At 42.6% G+C, this 17,378-nt stretch overlaps 3 protein-coding genes across 8 annotated transcripts; 1 reads left to right on the top strand and 2 right to left on the bottom strand.

Moving 5' to 3' along the window:
• Positions 1–84: 84 nt before the first annotated feature.
• Positions 85–3,665, top strand: gkap1 (G kinase anchoring protein 1). 3 transcript variants are annotated; one of them, XM_085909889.1, is made up of 12 exons: positions 85–202; positions 494–739; positions 922–1,089; positions 1,148–1,225; positions 1,289–1,433; positions 1,512–1,540; positions 1,673–1,810; positions 1,983–2,069; positions 2,141–2,204; positions 2,495–2,565; positions 2,730–2,807; positions 2,947–3,665. In XM_085909889.1, exons 2-12 carry the CDS (start codon positions 503–505, stop codon positions 2,986–2,988), a joined length of 1,137 nt encoding a protein of 378 aa, XP_085766015.1. In that variant the 5' UTR covers positions 85–202; positions 494–502; the 3' UTR covers positions 2,989–3,665. The 3 variants fall into 3 exon arrangements, with proteins under 3 accessions (XP_085766015.1, XP_085766016.1, XP_085766014.1); XM_085909890.1 differs by having other exon boundaries at positions 117–283; positions 1,292–1,433; XM_085909888.1 differs by having other exon boundaries at positions 117–283; positions 2,947–3,664.
• Positions 1,287–11,005, bottom strand: LOC147058154 (kinesin-like protein KIF27). 3 transcript variants are annotated; one of them, XR_015065862.1, is made up of 18 exons: positions 10,702–11,005; positions 10,262–10,459; positions 8,987–9,858; positions 8,567–8,698; positions 8,343–8,501; positions 8,073–8,239; positions 7,769–7,857; positions 7,524–7,661; positions 7,096–7,307; positions 6,760–6,807; positions 6,521–6,691; positions 6,216–6,392; positions 5,893–6,087; positions 5,527–5,725; positions 4,984–5,458; positions 1,958–2,394; positions 1,657–1,871; positions 1,287–1,457 (listed from the first exon to the last, which is right to left on the bottom strand). XR_015065862.1 is itself a non-coding variant. In XM_085909887.1 (15 exons), the coding sequence occupies exons 1-15, from the start codon at positions 10,997–10,999 to the stop codon at positions 4,962–4,964; spliced, it is 3,552 nt and encodes a 1,183-aa protein (XP_085766013.1). In that variant the 5' UTR covers positions 11,000–11,005; the 3' UTR covers positions 3,623–4,961. The 3 variants fall into 3 exon arrangements, 1 of the variants encoding a protein (XP_085766013.1); XR_015065861.1 differs by having other exon boundaries at positions 1,657–2,394; XM_085909887.1 differs by lacking the exons at positions 1,287–1,457; positions 1,657–1,871; positions 1,958–2,394 and having other exon boundaries at positions 3,623–5,458.
• Positions 11,006–11,775: 770 nt separating this feature from the next.
• qng1 (Q-nucleotide N-glycosylase 1) lies at positions 11,776–16,872 on the bottom strand. Of its 2 annotated transcripts, none has more exons than XM_085909891.1 (7): positions 16,739–16,872; positions 16,167–16,357; positions 14,901–15,051; positions 14,329–14,441; positions 13,220–13,363; positions 12,085–12,280; positions 11,776–12,015 (listed from the first exon to the last, which is right to left on the bottom strand). In XM_085909891.1, exons 2-7 carry the CDS (start codon positions 16,350–16,352, stop codon positions 11,786–11,788), a joined length of 1,020 nt encoding a protein of 339 aa, XP_085766017.1. In that variant the 5' UTR covers positions 16,353–16,357; positions 16,739–16,872; the 3' UTR covers positions 11,776–11,785. The 2 variants fall into 2 exon arrangements, with proteins under 2 accessions (XP_085766017.1, XP_085766018.1); XM_085909892.1 differs by having other exon boundaries at positions 16,167–16,391; positions 16,739–16,813.
• Between the last annotated feature and the right edge of the window lie 506 nt (positions 16,873–17,378).

Genomic DNA, 17,378 nt, shown 5'->3' with positions numbered 1-17,378 from the left:
AGTTTTTTTAAACATACATTTATGTATAATATTAGTTTGACTTACCGACTGCTACTATTATTACTATATCGATTTTCTGTATTGATTTGGAACGTCTGCTGGCACGCGAGAAAGCGAATGATCTTTTTCGACACTTCTGAGTTTCCGTACTGAAACCAGCGATCAGCTAGCAAGGAAGCGCTAACCCTTTCTCTTCTAACAGGTGAAAGTAAGACTTGTATAACTTTTCCAAACGTTGCAACTTTTCGACATAAGTCGCTGATCAAATTGGAAAGAAAACAACGTAAGTGCCTTTTAGCTTCATAGACTGTCGTGTGTCATTGTATACTTGTAGGAGCGCTCAATAAAAAGAAGCCCCGGCTTTAGCTTTTGGAGAAACGAAGATGCTATGCGCAGCTAACCGCAAATCAAACGCCAGCTTTTGACGACTAGTGTTTAGTAAGAACAATAGTAATTGAAATGATCTCCTCACCTCTCCCTTAATCGGAATTAGGCTTCCTCAATGGCATCGTCAACAACCATCATGGTCCCCACCACCGCCTCTCGCTTCGCCCTGCTTCAGATCGACTCGGACTCCGACTCGGACAATTCTGGGGCAGTGAAGACAGCCAACAAAGCCGGCTCGAGGAAGCAGCGCCCGGAAAAGTCCGGAGGGGCCAAAGCATCTCAGGGCAACGACAAGAAGAAAGACAAGAAGAAAAATAAGAAGAAGGAACAACAGCAAAGTGAAGCCAACGAGGTGAGAAAGGGGGAAAACCCCTGAGCAGGTGTTTTGAGAACATGTCTGTGAAGGATCAACACTCATTCCGATTTCATAACACACTATGAAGCCTCTGTTTTGACCGATGACTGCTCACCCCTAACTTTGGGCTGCATTTGCCACCTTGACAACTAGGGGCACAACTAACCTCTTCATTTCAGCTTCGCAATCTGGCCTTCAAGAAGATCCCGCAGAAGTCCCACGGCCCGCCGCCCTGCATGACGCTCTCGGGAATAGCCGGTGAGCTCCTCAGCGCCACCCCGGCGCCGCACGGTGCTAAGCCATCATCACAGCAGGGCTGGCAGCAATGGAAGCAGAGGGACGAGCAGGTAAGAGAAGATCACGTCATGTGTATAGCATAGAGAGATGTCTTCTTTCTCACCGCAGATGACGTCCGAGATGTACGAGGCAGACTTGGAGAAGGCCTTGATTCTGAGCAAACTAGAGTTTGAACAAAACAAACAGGTACTTCCAACAACTGTGTGCTCTGTTTATGCTCTTTAAATAAAAACCTTTGGACCTTTTTAGCAGGGAGGCAGCAACAACCACGTGCAGTCGCCAAAGTCTCGCAAAGAGGGCGGAGGCGGCGGCAAGGAGAAGAAGAAGAAGAACCCGCAGGCCAAAGACAAAAAGACAGTCTCTCTGCAGGACTTCCAGGCTGAAGGCACCACAGGTCAGACAAACTTCAAGATCGGACCTGCGAGAGACCTCTTGAAATGTGATCAATTGATGGGACTTTTGCTTTTTGTAGAACATGCGAACCGGAGACAGGAGAAAGAGGTGAGCAACGTATGGCCATGTTGGACAAAAATCTATTCGAATTATTCAAACAAAAGTGGTTCATTTTACTGTGTTATTAAACTATGTGGTATATTTTAACCTCTTATTTGACCCACCTCTCCACCTTACCAGGAAGCGTCCAATTCTGCCCTGGGGCTGGGCCAGGAGGAGCGTTTCTTTAACAAGCTGGAGGACGATCTTAGTCGAATAGTCCAGCAGGAGAGGAGGCGCAAGCAGTACAACGGTGACACCTCGGCGGAACATGAGCCAGTGAGTGTGACCACAGTGACAATCGGGCTTCAACCCGCTGAGAGTAAAAGTCAAAAGTTGTCTGAAAAATACATCCTCAAATTCAGAAACATCAGTGCAGTAACAATGTGTTTGCATTTCGTTACTTCCCACCACTGTGCCTATGACCTCTTCTTTCCATCCTTTGCTGTAGGACCCTCGTGCCGAGCAGCTGAAATATGAGCTGGAGAAGAAAGACCAGGAGATCCGTGAGTTGAAGAAGACCATCGCACAGTGGGAGGTAGGATGATGCCTCGTACTGTGTGGACGCCGCAAAAGGGAAACGCTGACGTCTGGCGTCATGTGTTGCAGGTCAAATATAAAGAAGTGAAGGCCAGAAATGGGCAGCTTCTCAAGATGCTTCAGCAAGGAGAGAGTGAGTCTGTCTGACCATACGTTCGTTGTCTTTGGTGTTGATGTACACATTTGAACTTAACAGGGTCGACCCACGAGGCAAACTTTGTGTTGTAAATAAGAAGCTTTAAAAACTCAGGTTTCAGTGGCCCACTCAAGCAAAGCGTTGCCTCTGGTTGAATGGGTTCGTTCTTCTCATTTTGGTAGAAAGTCTGGACAAAAATAAAACAAAAATCAGCATTCTTCATTTTTAACAGATATTACGAGCATTTTTTTCCACTTCATCCTTTGAGGATTTTTTTGTGTGTGTAGTGAAAGACAAAGCTGAAATCTTGCTGCAAGTGGAGGAGCTGCTGCATATCAAAGAGGAGCTCTCGTTACAGGTTGGCTCGCAGTTCTTTTTGACTCAACCACAAAAGCTACCTCTTTAGACACTTTTTGGAACTTTGTTGTTAGATTTTGTGCTAGAGATTTTTTTTTATTATATATGAGTGTAAAGTTTGGGAAAGTTATCCTGTTCATCCATGCATCTTAATATTGTTCATAGGTGACCTTACTACACACCGCACTTGAACAAGAACGATCTAAAGTCAAAGGTCTGCAGTCTGAGCAGCCCAAACATCAGGTAACATTTTACGCTCCAGTTGCTCTTAAGAAGTCAACTGTGTTTCAAATATTCACACAAATAAAAGGGTCAAAATGGCGCTTAAAAAAAAAAGGAGGTTAAAGTAACTTATAATCATTGGTGCTTTGGTGGTTGCCAGGGTAACAAGAGAGGGAAGAAAAGTTCTGAAGCGGATCTCTGATGGCATCTCTCGAAGTCCCAACAACAAAACCTGTTTTTGTTTTGTTAAAAAAAAAAAAAAATGTGTTGGACTGTCAGCATGTAGTAATGCATGCCTCTCTCTCTCAACGCGTACACACACACACACACACACACACACACACACACACACACACACACACACACACACACACACACACACACACACACACACACACACACACACACACGCACACGCACTAAATGTTTGTCAGTGCTGCTCTCTATAGGCACACATGCATCGAGTGCCTGTTGTCTGTTCAAAATGCCAAAACATCTGACTGACTTGGTAGTTGAGAAATGTTTCTAAATCTTCCACCTTTAAGTCAATAAACTACTTTTTCAGTGAATACATTGCTGTTTCTATGATGTTGAATAATTTTAAATAGATTATGTAGTATTAGTTGAATGTGTGAATTTATATTCTTACTGTTTTACAGTTCATTTTTTCCCCACAATCAAATCATACTTTTATAGTAGTTTTGCTGGAGTGTGGCAAATAAAAAAAAAAAGAGGCTTCATTTGCGGTGCAGCATTTATTAAGATTTCTTAGGCTTGGCATCTATTTTCGACAATGGCCTTTCTTTAACATGATCGTGTAAGATTATGTTTCAAAATGCTTTCATATGGGACAAATGTGCCCTTTTATGTCCAAATAGGGTTTTAGGACATTCTGTTGGACAGGTATACAATAAATACATAAACCAATAGAGATCAATGGTATGTTTCTTTCCATTTCAATGATTAAGAATTACACAGCAATCAAAATAATTGTACAAAGTCTATACTCCTAAGAGTAAACATCACAATAACTGCAAATACTCATACAACTAAACTACACAATATAAGTGCAGTTTCCTGTGTCTTGAGTATACATGCACAAATGAAAGAACGTTGTTGGATTAGCGAGTACGTCCATTTCAAGAATAATCTTATTTCAGTGAGTGTACCAAACATAATTGTAATTTGTTAGTTCAATGTCACATTTTTGTAAGGAATTGTCCCATATATGTAAAATTTGATCAAAATGAATAATAGTGGAGAGCTTTTTTTTTTTTTTAACTGGCATAAAACGTGTAATATTGAGAGGGGAAAAACAGAAATACATTTGTATGTTACAAGTATATATTATTTCTCATTTTAAATGCGAATTGCATTTTTTCCTAAAATTCGATGTTTTGTTTAATATTGCAACCAACATAATTTTGTAAAAAATATTTGTTAAAAATTTTGTAAAAATTAACATATTCCTATTGTTAATAGAACAATAAACATTTTTCTGGTTGTATTACAACTAAAATTTACTCTTTTTTTTTTTTAATTATCCCTTGCAGTCTTCCCTATAGTAAAAAATCTCATAAGACAACTTCATTCACACAATTAACGCTTTAACCTCATATTGCATTTTTAATATCCCAACAAAAGAGGTAAAAATGCAACAACTTATGATTTTTGTCAATATTACAAAGGTTACAAATGATTGGCATACCCAACTTTCTGATTGACACCTTCAACACTATTACTTGATATATATTATCAATGTTATTATTTATTTCTTACTCAACACCATTTATTGCTCTGCGCTTTATTTATTACTCTCCTCTTATTTTTTTGTTACTCATGTGCAACTCTTTTGTACTTTTTCCTACGGGAACCAGAATATCCTGAGGGAGCAATCCCAAGGGATGAATAACGTCGAGTCTAAGTCTAAAAATCACACAAATAATACATCAACAGCTATGTCTCAATATTAAAACTAAGATTCTGTTAAAGCAAACATTTTCTAATATTAAAGCTAACAGGATTTGTTCTGTCTTGCAGTGTTACAAACAAAACGATGTAAATTGGAGTCGTGTGTGTGACCACAATATTAATTCATACAATTAAAAAAGTATTTGTGACATGACCTTAATGCAATGTTTAGTTGTTTAACTAAAAAAAGACATTTGTAAAAAATTATGAGTCAAGGCCCACTGACCTCACATTGCTACAGTCGTGCGTTTCACTGCCGGTGGACACTTCCAGAGAGTCGTCCGACAGCATCTCGATACCGGTGTCCACCACGGAGTCTCGCGCCGGCCCTGTCAGCTCCCGTAGCTTCCTGCGATGCAGCGCGACGGTGGCTCGCGTCCCGTGGGGGTGAGGTGGCCGGCGTTCGCTGTAACCGTGGCAACGGGCTATCGCGCCAATCTGGTGGTCGACAGGGGTCTTGGCGTTCTCCGCCGACGAAGATGACGAAGATGGGCTCTGGCGGCGTGAAAATCTTTTGCTGTCTTTGGACAAGTTGAGTTCCGGGAGAGTCTCATCAGTGCGGGGACTTTGGTCAGCGCACTGGGACTCTTTGAGCTGCTTCCTCAGCTTGCGGCTGCAGTGCTTGTAGAAGAATAACTCCTTCTCCAAGTTTTGCACACGCCCCTTGATCACCTCCTGGGCTTCTCCTGACAAAGTTCCCTCTAAAAGTGGGAGCAAATCCATCATTGGCATCTAAATGCTCAGATTCACGTGTGTTATGTGTGTTGACCTTTGAGTTTGCTCATGAGAAAACGCATGCTCCTGTGGTGTTCCTGCTGCTGCTCGGTGAGCCTGCGGTCAGCGTCCAAGGCCAAGTTCTGCACGGCGGCTTCCAGCTCCGTACGTGCTTCCTCCTGCTCCGCACAGTAAATCTCCAGCTCCTCACAGTACAATTGCAAACAAGCTTCCGCTTGGCGAAGATCCATCACCTAGTGGGGCAAGTAAGAAAACACAAAAATGATAAGGCTTACTTTTGATTGATACGGTCGACAAAGTGGTCTCCATAGAAGATCTTTAGGAGACACAACGGCACACTGACAGCCGTTTCTAGTATTTTGGCAAGACATATGTGACGCATTGAACTGCACGCACTTACTTTGCCAAAGTATTTGACGAGCAGCTCAGAAGCTTGGGATTGAGAGAGCCCCCTTAGCTTCCCGGTGATGTCGGAGACGCATGCGCTGTGTCGCAGCGACGAGTTCCAAGCTTTCTCCTGTTTGTCTTGGATGCATCGCTGCTTAAAGTCCAGCTCTGCTTCCAGGACCTGCACGGCTTCTTCCAACTGCTCCTCCTTGACAACGACCAAAGACAATTGTCTTTTGCTTTTTATTTAGCCGACGATCATGTTAGTCGTGTGCTGCATAGAGCTCTCAAAGGAAAAAAGTTTGGACATGCTCCCTCCATGACCTCCACCCTGACCTCCACAGTGAGCACCGCGCTGTCCTTGAGCTGTGAATCCAGGCTATCTCTCTTGTGTTTCAGCATCTCCATCTCTTTCTCCAGCTCCGTCATGGCCGCTTGCTTGGAACCACTCGCCGTCTTCTCCTCCAACGTTTCCAAGCGCATTGACACGCGCAGCAGGTTCTGACTCAAAACCTGTCGAATAACATGACACAATATTACCGCCACATTGCAATGCAGGACAACGCATGTCAAAGAATACAAGATTAACATTGTATTGACTTGTATGATTCAAGATTATTTATATTTAATATCCAGCCTACCTGGCTGGAGCGCAGCCTCTCTGTCTCCAGTGCATTCTTGCGCTGCAGGCACGCATCCCTACGCTGGCGCACCTCCTCACTCTTGCTCAACTCTTCATCCAGCTCCCGTTGAGCGGCTCTCCGCTGTAGCTCCAGCTCTTCGACCTCATCCAGCCAACAAGGCTCATCTGCCTGTAGCCGCCACAGGGGAGCGTTAACTCAAAATAAAGGCGTTGTGTGCAAAATGGCTTCAATGTTACCTTTTCCTTTGGCCACAGTTTGTTTATGCTTTCTCGAACACTGTCCAGCTGTAAACAAGGCATAAAAGGTCCCATTAGCATCACTTCTGTGTGTTTGTTTATGAATAATTCAAAGTATTACATATATTGGATTTTTTTTTTTATTCTTTTTTTTTTGTAATAGCCGAATATGAATGCATTTAGTTGTTTTTACCACGACATTTTGATAGAAGCTATTGAGTCCTTATTGTGTTATTGTGAAGAGCAACAATGATATACTCGAGCAGTAACTTGCTCCATCAAACTCAATGATTTGGCTGTTTTTGTGTTCCAGGCGCTCGTAGAATCCACACTAACCCTATCAGGCTCTGACTCTGCGGAGTTTTCACTGCTCTCCGAGCTGGGCCGCCTGAGGCTCCTCTGCAGCTGAGCCCTTTGCAGATCCATGTGCTGCAGGCTGTGACGCAGCGCCAAGCGGGCCTGCCGGCTCTGCTCCGACAGCCAAGCCAGTGCGTTGTCCTCTCGGTGGTCGCCAGCTTCGCGCCGGACTGCCGCCAACGTTTCTTTCTCTAGAGGACAAAATAGAGTCGGAATGTCAAGTTTACTGTGTTACATCAACCTGCCAAAAGTCTTCTGATGGGAATTAGACAGCCATTAATAATATATATATATATATACATTTATTAATATACAATGTCCCTTTTGATATTCCAAAATCATAACATAATTATTAATAGCATGTTTTACAGATAATTTAATCTAATAAAACTATAATATGTACACACCAGTTTTTTCCACTTCTTTGACAAGCTCCTCTTTTAAGGATATGTTTGTTGACAACATCTGAATCCTCCTCTGGATTAGACCGGCTCTCTGCCTCTGATCTTTCAGGCGACTGCGCCCAGCGGCTTGTCGCTTAGTCCCTGAAAGAATATATATATATATATAGATTAAAAAAATAAAAAAAACTCATAGGTACAGCATAAGAAGATGATAGATTTAAAAAAAAAAAAAAAAAGTGATATACTACATGTGGCCTGCTGAGTTATTTGTTTTGATGGTTGGTCCATTCCAAAGACTTTTTCTTTCAGGGCTGATTTCTTCTGCCTGCTGGTCCAGCTGAAAAAATGAAGGATTCAACATATTAAAATTAAGACATGACCAAAAAAAAAAAAAAAACGACATTTGAAAATTGAAAGGGGAAATAATTAGGGCATGGCCACCACCAGCCCCTGACAATAACCTGATTGAGATCCTTTGGAGCGATTGGTCTGATAAATGCAAATGCAGCCTCAAACTAAAATGACGAACAAATGTTTGAAGCATTTCCTTACCCAAGTCCACTAACAAAATTGTCCTTCTGTTGACCTTGTACTTCTTCCGTTTGTTTCAGAAGAGGACAGAAATCTTTCACTTCCTCCTGACTTTGCAGAAGCTGGTTGCTTATTTTAAAAGTTGCCATCAGCCTCTCTAGCGACTCGGTAGGCAGACTGGGACGAAGCTGCACAAAAAACATGACATTTGTATTATGTCCATTATTTCCCATTTGAAAATCAGTTTGGTCATTACATGCGCTAATGCTAACTCTGAGGTCACCCACCCACCTTACTGATCAACATGTGTCCGCAGCTGGGTCGTATCAAGCTGGCACTGTGTGGTCTGTGGTGAGCCTTACAGGAGCCAGCGGCCGCTTTGCCTTGCATGGCCATCAGGTCGCAGCGAAGGCGGTCGATCAGAATCTGCTGGTCCACCAGTCGCTCCGTCTTAAAAACATTCAGGAGATGTGAGCGATGGCCGAGGGTGACGCACATATGGCGGGTGGTCTCACCTGTGCCTTCTCTTCACAAAAGGTTTGCAGGAGGATGTTCTGCTTCTGTAAGAGTTCTTGCGCTTCTTTTTGTACTTGTTTCAGTTTGGCATCTTTTTGTGCCACGAGTTGGGCCTCTGTCTCAAGAGACTCCTGAAAGAAGATTGCATAATTTGCTGGTGTTGGCTCAATATTGGTTGGTGGGATGTGGTTATGATTTGATGTCATGATTGTTTGGTTAGAAGGAATATTTCATTGATGTTATAATTAGAGGTTTCAATGATCATGACGAATCCAATTTTGGACGGTTTTGGTCAGTTTATATTATGGTTGGGCGTTTGAATGGTGAAAAACTTTGTTGTAGTTTTTTTACGAGCATTACAGCCACTTACAGCACCGGAGTGCAAAAAAAAAAAACATTCAGAGTTGCATCTCCCTCACCTGACACTTCTTGAGGTCCTGTCTAAGCTGTGAGATGGTGACCAGATGGGGCGAGTCTCTCTCATCTGACCAGCTGACGTCATCGTCGCAACATGATTGGCTGACGGCCTTTGCCCTCTTCTGCCACTCGTGCACTCTGCGTACCAAAGCGTCGTTTTGAGAGTCGGGTCCGCAGACCTCTGCGAGGAGAGCCGCAGCCTGCTGCACCAGTGAGGAGTAGGAAGACGCTTCCCTGGGGCTCACTTCCTGTTCTGACGTGGAATCAGTTCCTGATGGAGGCTGGTTGTCCTTGTTAGGCGGGTCATCAGAGGTCAGTATGGTGGTCTCCTCAGAGTCTTGTTCGGGCGTTGCCATCTCGACATGGTGACGAATGCGGTGAGACTTGGAGGCGAATTTGAGCACGCTCAAGCTCTCGGCAAAGTTGTGGTGAGACGGGCTTACGCACGCCATCATGAGGGTGCAGGCGTTGCCCCCCAACGAGTCCCGTAGGAGCCGGGTGATCTTGGCGTGGCGGTACGGAATGTAGCTGCTGCGTTGACGCCCGGGATGGGCCAAGGCCCGTATGACGTTGCCCAGCGCCAGCAGGCCCGTGTTGATGTGCACCGACTCTTCGAAGCGGACACCCGTGTTTCCAGTCTTGCCCACACGCTCCGATCCAGCCAAATCCACCACGCAGAACTTTGAGAGGCGCTCTGGTCTATCAGGCCCGGCGGGGAGTCTCTGGCGGAGCCACAGCGTGAGGACGGTGTGGGAGCGGCTTGAGTGCTCGTTCATACGGGTGGTGCCCGTTTGGCGCAACGCATTGCCCAACTCCAAGACGTTGAGGAGCTCTTCGGAGGAGGAGACCACCACTTCCTTGGCACCCACAACCACTGCACATACACACGCAAACATCTCCGTAGATGGGTTCAAATGCAAAATCTTCAAAGTCCACATTCATATATTTTTCCAAAAACATCATATAAAAAAATAGTAATCATCTCATTAAGAAATGGGAAAAGTAGTTTTTAAAAAAAATCTAAACCTGTTGTATTTTTACAAGAAAGAATATTTAGGGGAATTCTTTTTTAAAGAAAACTCAGGAAAGTCATTTTGAGGATTTCAAGTATCACAATGACAAAATGTTACTACATTTTTGAGAAAAACATTTTTGAGAACAAAGCTTTTATATTTTCACGGGGAAGGTCAGATTTTCAAAAGAAAGTTTTTTTTTTTTTTACAAAGTACCAAAATAATTTCAAGAAAAAAAAGCACTGAAAAAAGAATTCAACTCACCTGTGTTTCCCTTAAAGTCATCTCTGATCTGAAGGTCTTTGCGAGAGGTATCGAGCTCCAGCAGGTCACGCAGCTCCTCCTTGTACAGCTCCAAATACGACACTCGCATGGTGACTTCCATGCCGTTGCTGTGCTGCCTTTTGTCGAGCAGCGAGAACACATCTTTGGCCAAGCACGAGATGATGCCGCCTTCTGAATCTGAGATGGTTGCCATCGTTATCACTGCACCAAGACTTGATACAAAATCTCATTTCATTTAGTATTTAAAATGCTTTCTTGATTTTTCAAGTGTCAAGCAAACATTTATTTCGAAATGATTGTTTTTAAATATGTTCAAAAATCAATATTTGTACAATACTTTTTATTATTATTATTAAATGTTTAAAACTTTATTTTTCTTTTAACTCAACACAGACTGTAGGGAAGGTTCTCTTTCTCACCCATCTTGCTACCACCGAGCGTGTAGGTCTTTCCGGAGCCGGTCTGCCCGTAGCAGAAGACGGTGGCGTTGATTCCGTCCAGCAGGCATCTGGTCAGCGGCCGTACGCACGACTCGTACACTTCACCCTGGGTGGCGGTCGGCCCGAAGGCGTGATCGAAAGAGAAAAGCTGGTCGGAGCCGAGAATAACCTGCGGGGCGCCGGGAACCACACGCAGACATTCCCGGTGGGCGTGCAGGAGCTCCCTGGGCAGAAGGGGACGCAACCGAACCGCCACGCGGACGCGAACTTCGGTCATGACCTGTTTGGAACCCCTTCAAAACCAATCGAGTACTAATCTGTCTTAATTATGAAACATAACTGGAAGAAAACAACTCTACTTTCAAACAAAGATGAAAGTGAGCCTGACAGGACCATAAAGGCAACCAAGTGCGACTGACAAAAGCAACAAGCGTCATGAACACGTTTTCAACTCAGTCTGCTTCCTCCTCACTTGATACGCTTTCATCCTCAAGTCCAAATCTACAGTCAATCGAATTGACTTATTTTACCCGGCTTTCATTTCCTCGGGAGAGTTGATCGCTAAATCGTTACTGTTGACATTTGAGCGTCCGTTGAGGCTGCTCGGTCGGCATGGAAACCGCTGCTCGAGTCAAAGAATGTGCTTCAAGAGTCACCTCAATGGAGCGACTTGAAGACATTAGAAATTAAACAGCGCCCTCAAGCGGAACTTAAACACCTTGCATCCCACCCTTCAACAAATAGACTGACGCAGTTCGCTCTTTGCCCGAGCCTTGCGAATAAGTACTTCACTTTGTTGTTTTTGTATCTCTGGTGCGGGAATGAAACCAAGCTAAACAAGTTTTTAATTTAGTTCTACAGCTTATAGGCTACATTAATAGTGGGAAAAGCTTTGAACGCATTTATCTTGATGTCATTCTTTTGCATCAGAAACCTGAAATTTGAACAGGGGTGTGTAGACTTTTTGTATCCATTGTATGGCGAACAGGAAAAAGGAATGACGATAAAATAATGTACATACAGGCAGTTGGCTTGGTCCTGGACAGTAGCGGCGTTTATCTTGTCAATAGTAAACACATCGCGTGTGGTGTATGGGAATGTGGGCCATCTCTCGGTGGTGTTGCTTGGCGTACGGCCACAGGTAGAAATCGATGAGCACCGAGTTGATGCCACTGCTTTCAGCGCCTTGTTCCCGCGCCAGCTCGTCCAAGCGCGCCTTAATGCGCTCCACCGCCCAAATGGAGCAGGCCCGGATCTCCACCTCCCTGGGGTCACCTGAGTGCAACAGCTGGCCTGAAGGCAGAAATGTGGATATTGCATATCAGTAGATAACGTAGGTGAAGCTAATGTTGTGCCACATACCGCTCTTGAGCGTGAGCATCAGAGCGTCCGAGTATCGCAACGCGCCCAGGTAGACGAGGGCCTGTGGGACCCGGTAGTCAGCGAACATGGTGAGCCAGTCTATGTTGACGATGTCGGTCTCGCCTCTGGCTGCCGCGATGGCCCAGAAATCTGCCACCAGGATCTGAGCCCTCTTGTACAATGAGATTTTCCTCCCCTTAAACGAAGCAAAGGACGCTCTCATGACCACGTGTTTTCTCATAAGCAGTAATACAAAGTTTGAAATTCACTCCCAAAATTTTTTTTTTTTAAATCTTTGTATTAAAATAAAAATGTATTTGCTTTTTGAGAACTGTGTTTGGTACAATATTATTATGACTTTTTGTGCAATAGTCGATTTATGCATTTAACATTAAAAATGTGCACGAGCTTATAAAATTATCAAATACAGTACACTTTTCAGAAACGGCATAATATAACAACATAAGTCCAAAGTGAAGCTATGAACCTTAATTGTCACACTTTTCCTCTTTGCCATCACCATTTCTCTTCTGTGATGGGATCACAAAAAGGAAAACAAAGCAAAACATGTGGATTTTATCCTTAAAGTCTTATTGACTTGATGACCTTGGACACGATAATGTTTTGAAGTCCTCGTTTTGTTTGACTTTAGCCGCAAATAAATTTTCTAGAAAAATTCTGCTCAAACTCCAGTAGTGTTTTTCACTTTGTCACTTTATGTAGAATTTTAAAAACAAAAGATTCATTGAATCCACTGAAATCTGAGTATAATGTAACAAAATGTGGAAAAAGCGAAGGGTAACAATCTACTCTCTCCATCGTCAACCGTCTTTTTGGGCCTACAGCTGTGACACAACAAAATATGGCCAGTAGATGGAGCGCTCACATTACAGCTTCATCACAGAGCACATATTGTAGAAGACGGATTCGCAGCAAAGTTTGGTAAAGTTCATTTGTATTTAATATTAAAAATAAAATGTTTTAACTTAATCTATAAAAGTTTTTAAATGTACTGGAAGAACGATGGAGTAACTGGATGAACATGCAAACACAGAATCTCAGAACTGTGATGCAGACGTGTTAATCACTCATCCATGTGAGCCTACCACCGCATTGCAATGCAAAACATTCACACCTGGTAAACAGCTTCGTCTCTGTAGGAGGGAATCTTCTCCACTACGAGCTCCACCATCTTGCGGGCGTCATTTTTGGCCCGGCTGATGAAATTCTGGAAGCTTCCGCCGTGTTGCAACAGCACGCGGCCGCCTTCAGTCAGCACCTTGGAAGACAGACTTGGCATGTAAATGAGCCCGGGTGCACTCGTGATAGCAACCTGTGAATCCGATTGAGACATCAACCTCATTTCAACGTATCTTACCTTTGCAAGAGTGAAAGAGATAATTTTGCCAAGAAAAATAGAGGACTATGGGCCGTCACAGTGCTATTGTTGGTGTAATGCTAGGCTAACACAATTTTATCCCTATAATTAGAAACTACATTTAGGTAGCAGAGTAGCATTAGCACTAAGGAAAACATTAGCCTTTTGTGAACAAGAAACGAAAGGCGACATGAACGCCAGATTAAACAACAATGTCGCTAATTGCTCAAAGCGCTTTCAAATCCGATTGCTCTGATGTCATCCCTCACGCTACTGGAATGCTATGATACGCCATGATGTAATAAACTATGCACGAGTCATTATCCTATGATGGCGTTATAAGTCGGTGATATCGCCAGAGTCATCATTCGTCATCACTCATTGTGAACGTTAGGCTACTGTGTTTTTTTTTTGGGTGGGGGGGGATTTCTTTTTACACTTCAAAAATAAGATGCTATAAGAGACTCAGCTTTGTGTTACATCTGCTACAATTTACTAAAATTAGGACTGTGTGGGGGTTTTATTTTCCCTTTGCAGTCCATTTAGGAATGATAAAATGTAACCGGGCTGATTAGTTAAAGGTTTTACTTACTTTGGCTGGTACAGTTAATAAAATAAAAAAATAAAATGGTCAGTTTTACCCATGAACCACTTCTTTCGATTTCCTATGAGAATCATTCACAAAATATCAAATTAACCAATATCTAATTGAATAAAAGAAGTGTGTTTAACTTGAAGAGGTTCCACTCAAGTTGAGCCCAGAGATCTGAGCCAATGCTAAAGGTAACATTTTACAGAGGTGAACTTATCTTGACATTTTTGTAACAGTCAGGAAAGTCAAAACGTTGACATGATTATTTTGAAACCTGATGGCGCTCCTGAAGCATGGGCATTGGCGTTTCGTTGTCAGACCGAAGGATGTGCGCCAGCTCCTCCACGGATATCTGGGAGAAATATTTGGGGTCGGTAATGGGCACTCCTAAAGAGGAAAAGAATCAAGGTAAAGGGAGACTTGGCTACAAAGTTCCAGCAACAGTAATAGCTGTCATTTCCGCCAAGTAGCTCAGACATCATTTCATGCGATTCACGGGGCGCAGCGTTCCGTACGTTATTTATAAATATCCGGACTCTAATTGCAAATGATGCACACGACATTACGAGCAATTCCCCAAGCGGTCCAAGTTCAAATAAAGGGCACGTTGGCAATAACTGGAAGAGGCAGATGCACAGCATGTGTTTGAAAAGAGAAGAAACGTTTACATATTTCGAGGTCGGCCTTGGTGATGAATTCATTTTATTGATTCATTCAAATACGGCAGCATCGTTTTTAGCAGCTTTAGAAGAGGGGAATAATTTCAAATTGTAAATTATGTTTGTGTGGGTAAAAGAAACATCTTTTATTGGTGGTCATACAAAAAAAAAAAAAACTGAATCTCACCTTCCTCCATGGCTCTGGTGATGGCGGCACATAAGGTCATGTAGCCCGTGTGCGTTGTACCTCGGAAGGTCACCTCACACTGCCGTGTTTCCTCATCGGGCCAGAAGGAGAAGTTCATGGTGTCAACCACGAACACCCAGTTGAACGCCTGCAGGGTTGCAACAACACAATAAGACAAATACTTGGGGTGCATGGTGAGGCGAGTTTTGATCAGCAGTGTGCACGGTGACAAGAGCAAATGAACCTGCTTTATTGCAAAGCTATAAACATTAGAGATGTAACGAGCCATTAATTGACAATTAATCGAACAATAAAGCTTGCCAAGGTAAATGTTCCGTGATCTGTTATCCTCAATGAAAGCAAAGTAATTATTTTGTACTTTGAAAAATGAAGATCAACATTTTTGCCTAAATTCTAATTATTATTAATCTAACAATTATTACTGAATCATATCTAATATATGTTGTGTGTACTGTCACTTTTATATAAGGTCTCATTTTTGTTTCAATAAAGGGATAACAATTCAAAAATGTTTTTATCTGATTCATCAATTGACAAAAAAAATAAAAAAAATAAAAAGAATCGACAGATTGGGCACTTATTAAAATTATCATTGAACACAACAGATGTATTATTGGCTGGGAGGATGTTTCTATGTTCTACTCTGACTCAGAAAGAGCAAATACATGACTATAATTGTGCAGAAAGCATCTGTAATTAGCAATGTGCAGTCTGTCAAGACCAAGGCAACAAATGGCATTTATTGCTCCCTACCCCACACAAAAACTTGAAACACAATAGAAATTAACATAATTCATTACGTAGGAAAATGCACAATAGTGAAAGTGCGCTATTTTAGATTCTAGAGCAAAAGGGAGCTTTTGACACAAACGGAAAAATATAAAATTACAATTAAAAACATTGACAAGTGGCCTATTTTTTCTGCCTGCTTGTTAACCAGCCAGCTAATGTTTAATGGGAAACGACCTTTGGAATAAAGAAGACTTTACCACTCTCCGGCGCAAGACAGTGATTTTTTTTTATCATCAGTCAATTTGCACGCGGTATTCTGGGCCAAGAGGGCTGTGACACAAATAGAAACAAGTAAATATTCATTTACCTGACCAAAAAAGGGGGAAAACAAACAGCATGCTCTCAGGGAAAGGTGGTAAACTACCTGTGCATTTAAAATTTTACAGTTTAAAAGCCTATTTGTTTTTTTTGTTCCAGCAATGTATGTAATAATGTATGAGGTTTACTCCCCTGGTCAGAGGTGGGCGATGGGGCCAAGGGGTTAGCCTTCTTCCAGCCACTGGCGCTCAGCTCATCACTACCCCGTAGAGAGTAGAGCATCTCTGCCACCTTCTGCACACCTTCTTCCTCCACGGACACATACTGACTTTGCTTTGCTACAAACTGGCCAGTCTCTCGGGGGAGCAGGGGAAGCTCCATTGAGGCTGAGAAAACAGATCATGCAAACATGTTTTTGATCTGTTGTGACAGAAACAGTAAAACAATATGCCACATGTCATTAACAATAAAAGCAACCGGGTGGTGTTTGCAAACATGTGAATTTAATTGTCTATATCTTTCAAAGGATTGGTCACAATCATGATTTAGCACTAATAAGTTTACTTGTTTGCATCTTTCTTAATTGTCGCATAATTTTGTTCAATCATGCCTATCCAAAGGAGTGTTAAATCACGTGACAACGTTTCAATGGGAAATTCGCATTTAAGTTGGAGTTTATTTTATTTTATTTGAACACTACAATGCTAACATACATATTCACGTTAATGTTAAGGCATCGTATCTGATTGTCATTAAATAAAACTTACCGACAAAATCAGGTTTGAAAACTTGGTTTCTCGTCACCGACTCGTACGTTCGCTTCCTGGTTCAAAGGATTCCAGCCAATCCAGCCTCGTCAACGACTCAGCCAATCACAATACGAAAACGGAACCGGAAATAGCTTCTTTTCTATTACCAATTAAAAGCAAGGTATGCATACAGGCACATACAAGTAAAGGTAAAGACTATGGATTTTTCTAGCATTTTAGCATCTTGATGTTCCCCAGATTTCAACTGAACATAGTGTTTTATTTTGAAAGCTCAAGGCCCATGGGGATTTGGCCAACTTGCTTGGAGGTGGCTGCAAAAGAAAAATTGTTGACAAATTGAAGAGACTGATAAATATGTTCTGGGAGCAACCTCTGAATAGAAGTGAGCTCCAAGGTTAAAGCACATCAGTGTCGGATTTCACCAGCCATTGGTGGAGCCAAGGGGAGGGCGCTTGTGCTGAAAGCATTGCCCAAAAAAAAAAAAAGCAAGACTGGACCATTCCACAGTGCACATTGACAAGCCTCAAAGCTTCTTCGAGACAGCTCTTTGGACAGATAGAACAAAACTGGAAAGCTAACAAAGAAAAATTCAAGGCCAATGAATTTGTATTTTCACTTTTGATTAACTGAAAGGTCT

The sequence above is a fragment of the Syngnathus leptorhynchus genome, chromosome 4, assembly GCF_054491065.1.
Source record: "Syngnathus leptorhynchus isolate UIUO chromosome 4, UIUO_Slep, whole genome shotgun sequence".
Lineage (NCBI taxonomy): Eukaryota > Metazoa > Chordata > Actinopteri > Syngnathiformes > Syngnathidae > Syngnathus > Syngnathus leptorhynchus.
The sequence above is the reverse complement of the archived record's forward strand: the minus strand, read 5'-3'. Positions and strand labels throughout refer to the sequence as shown.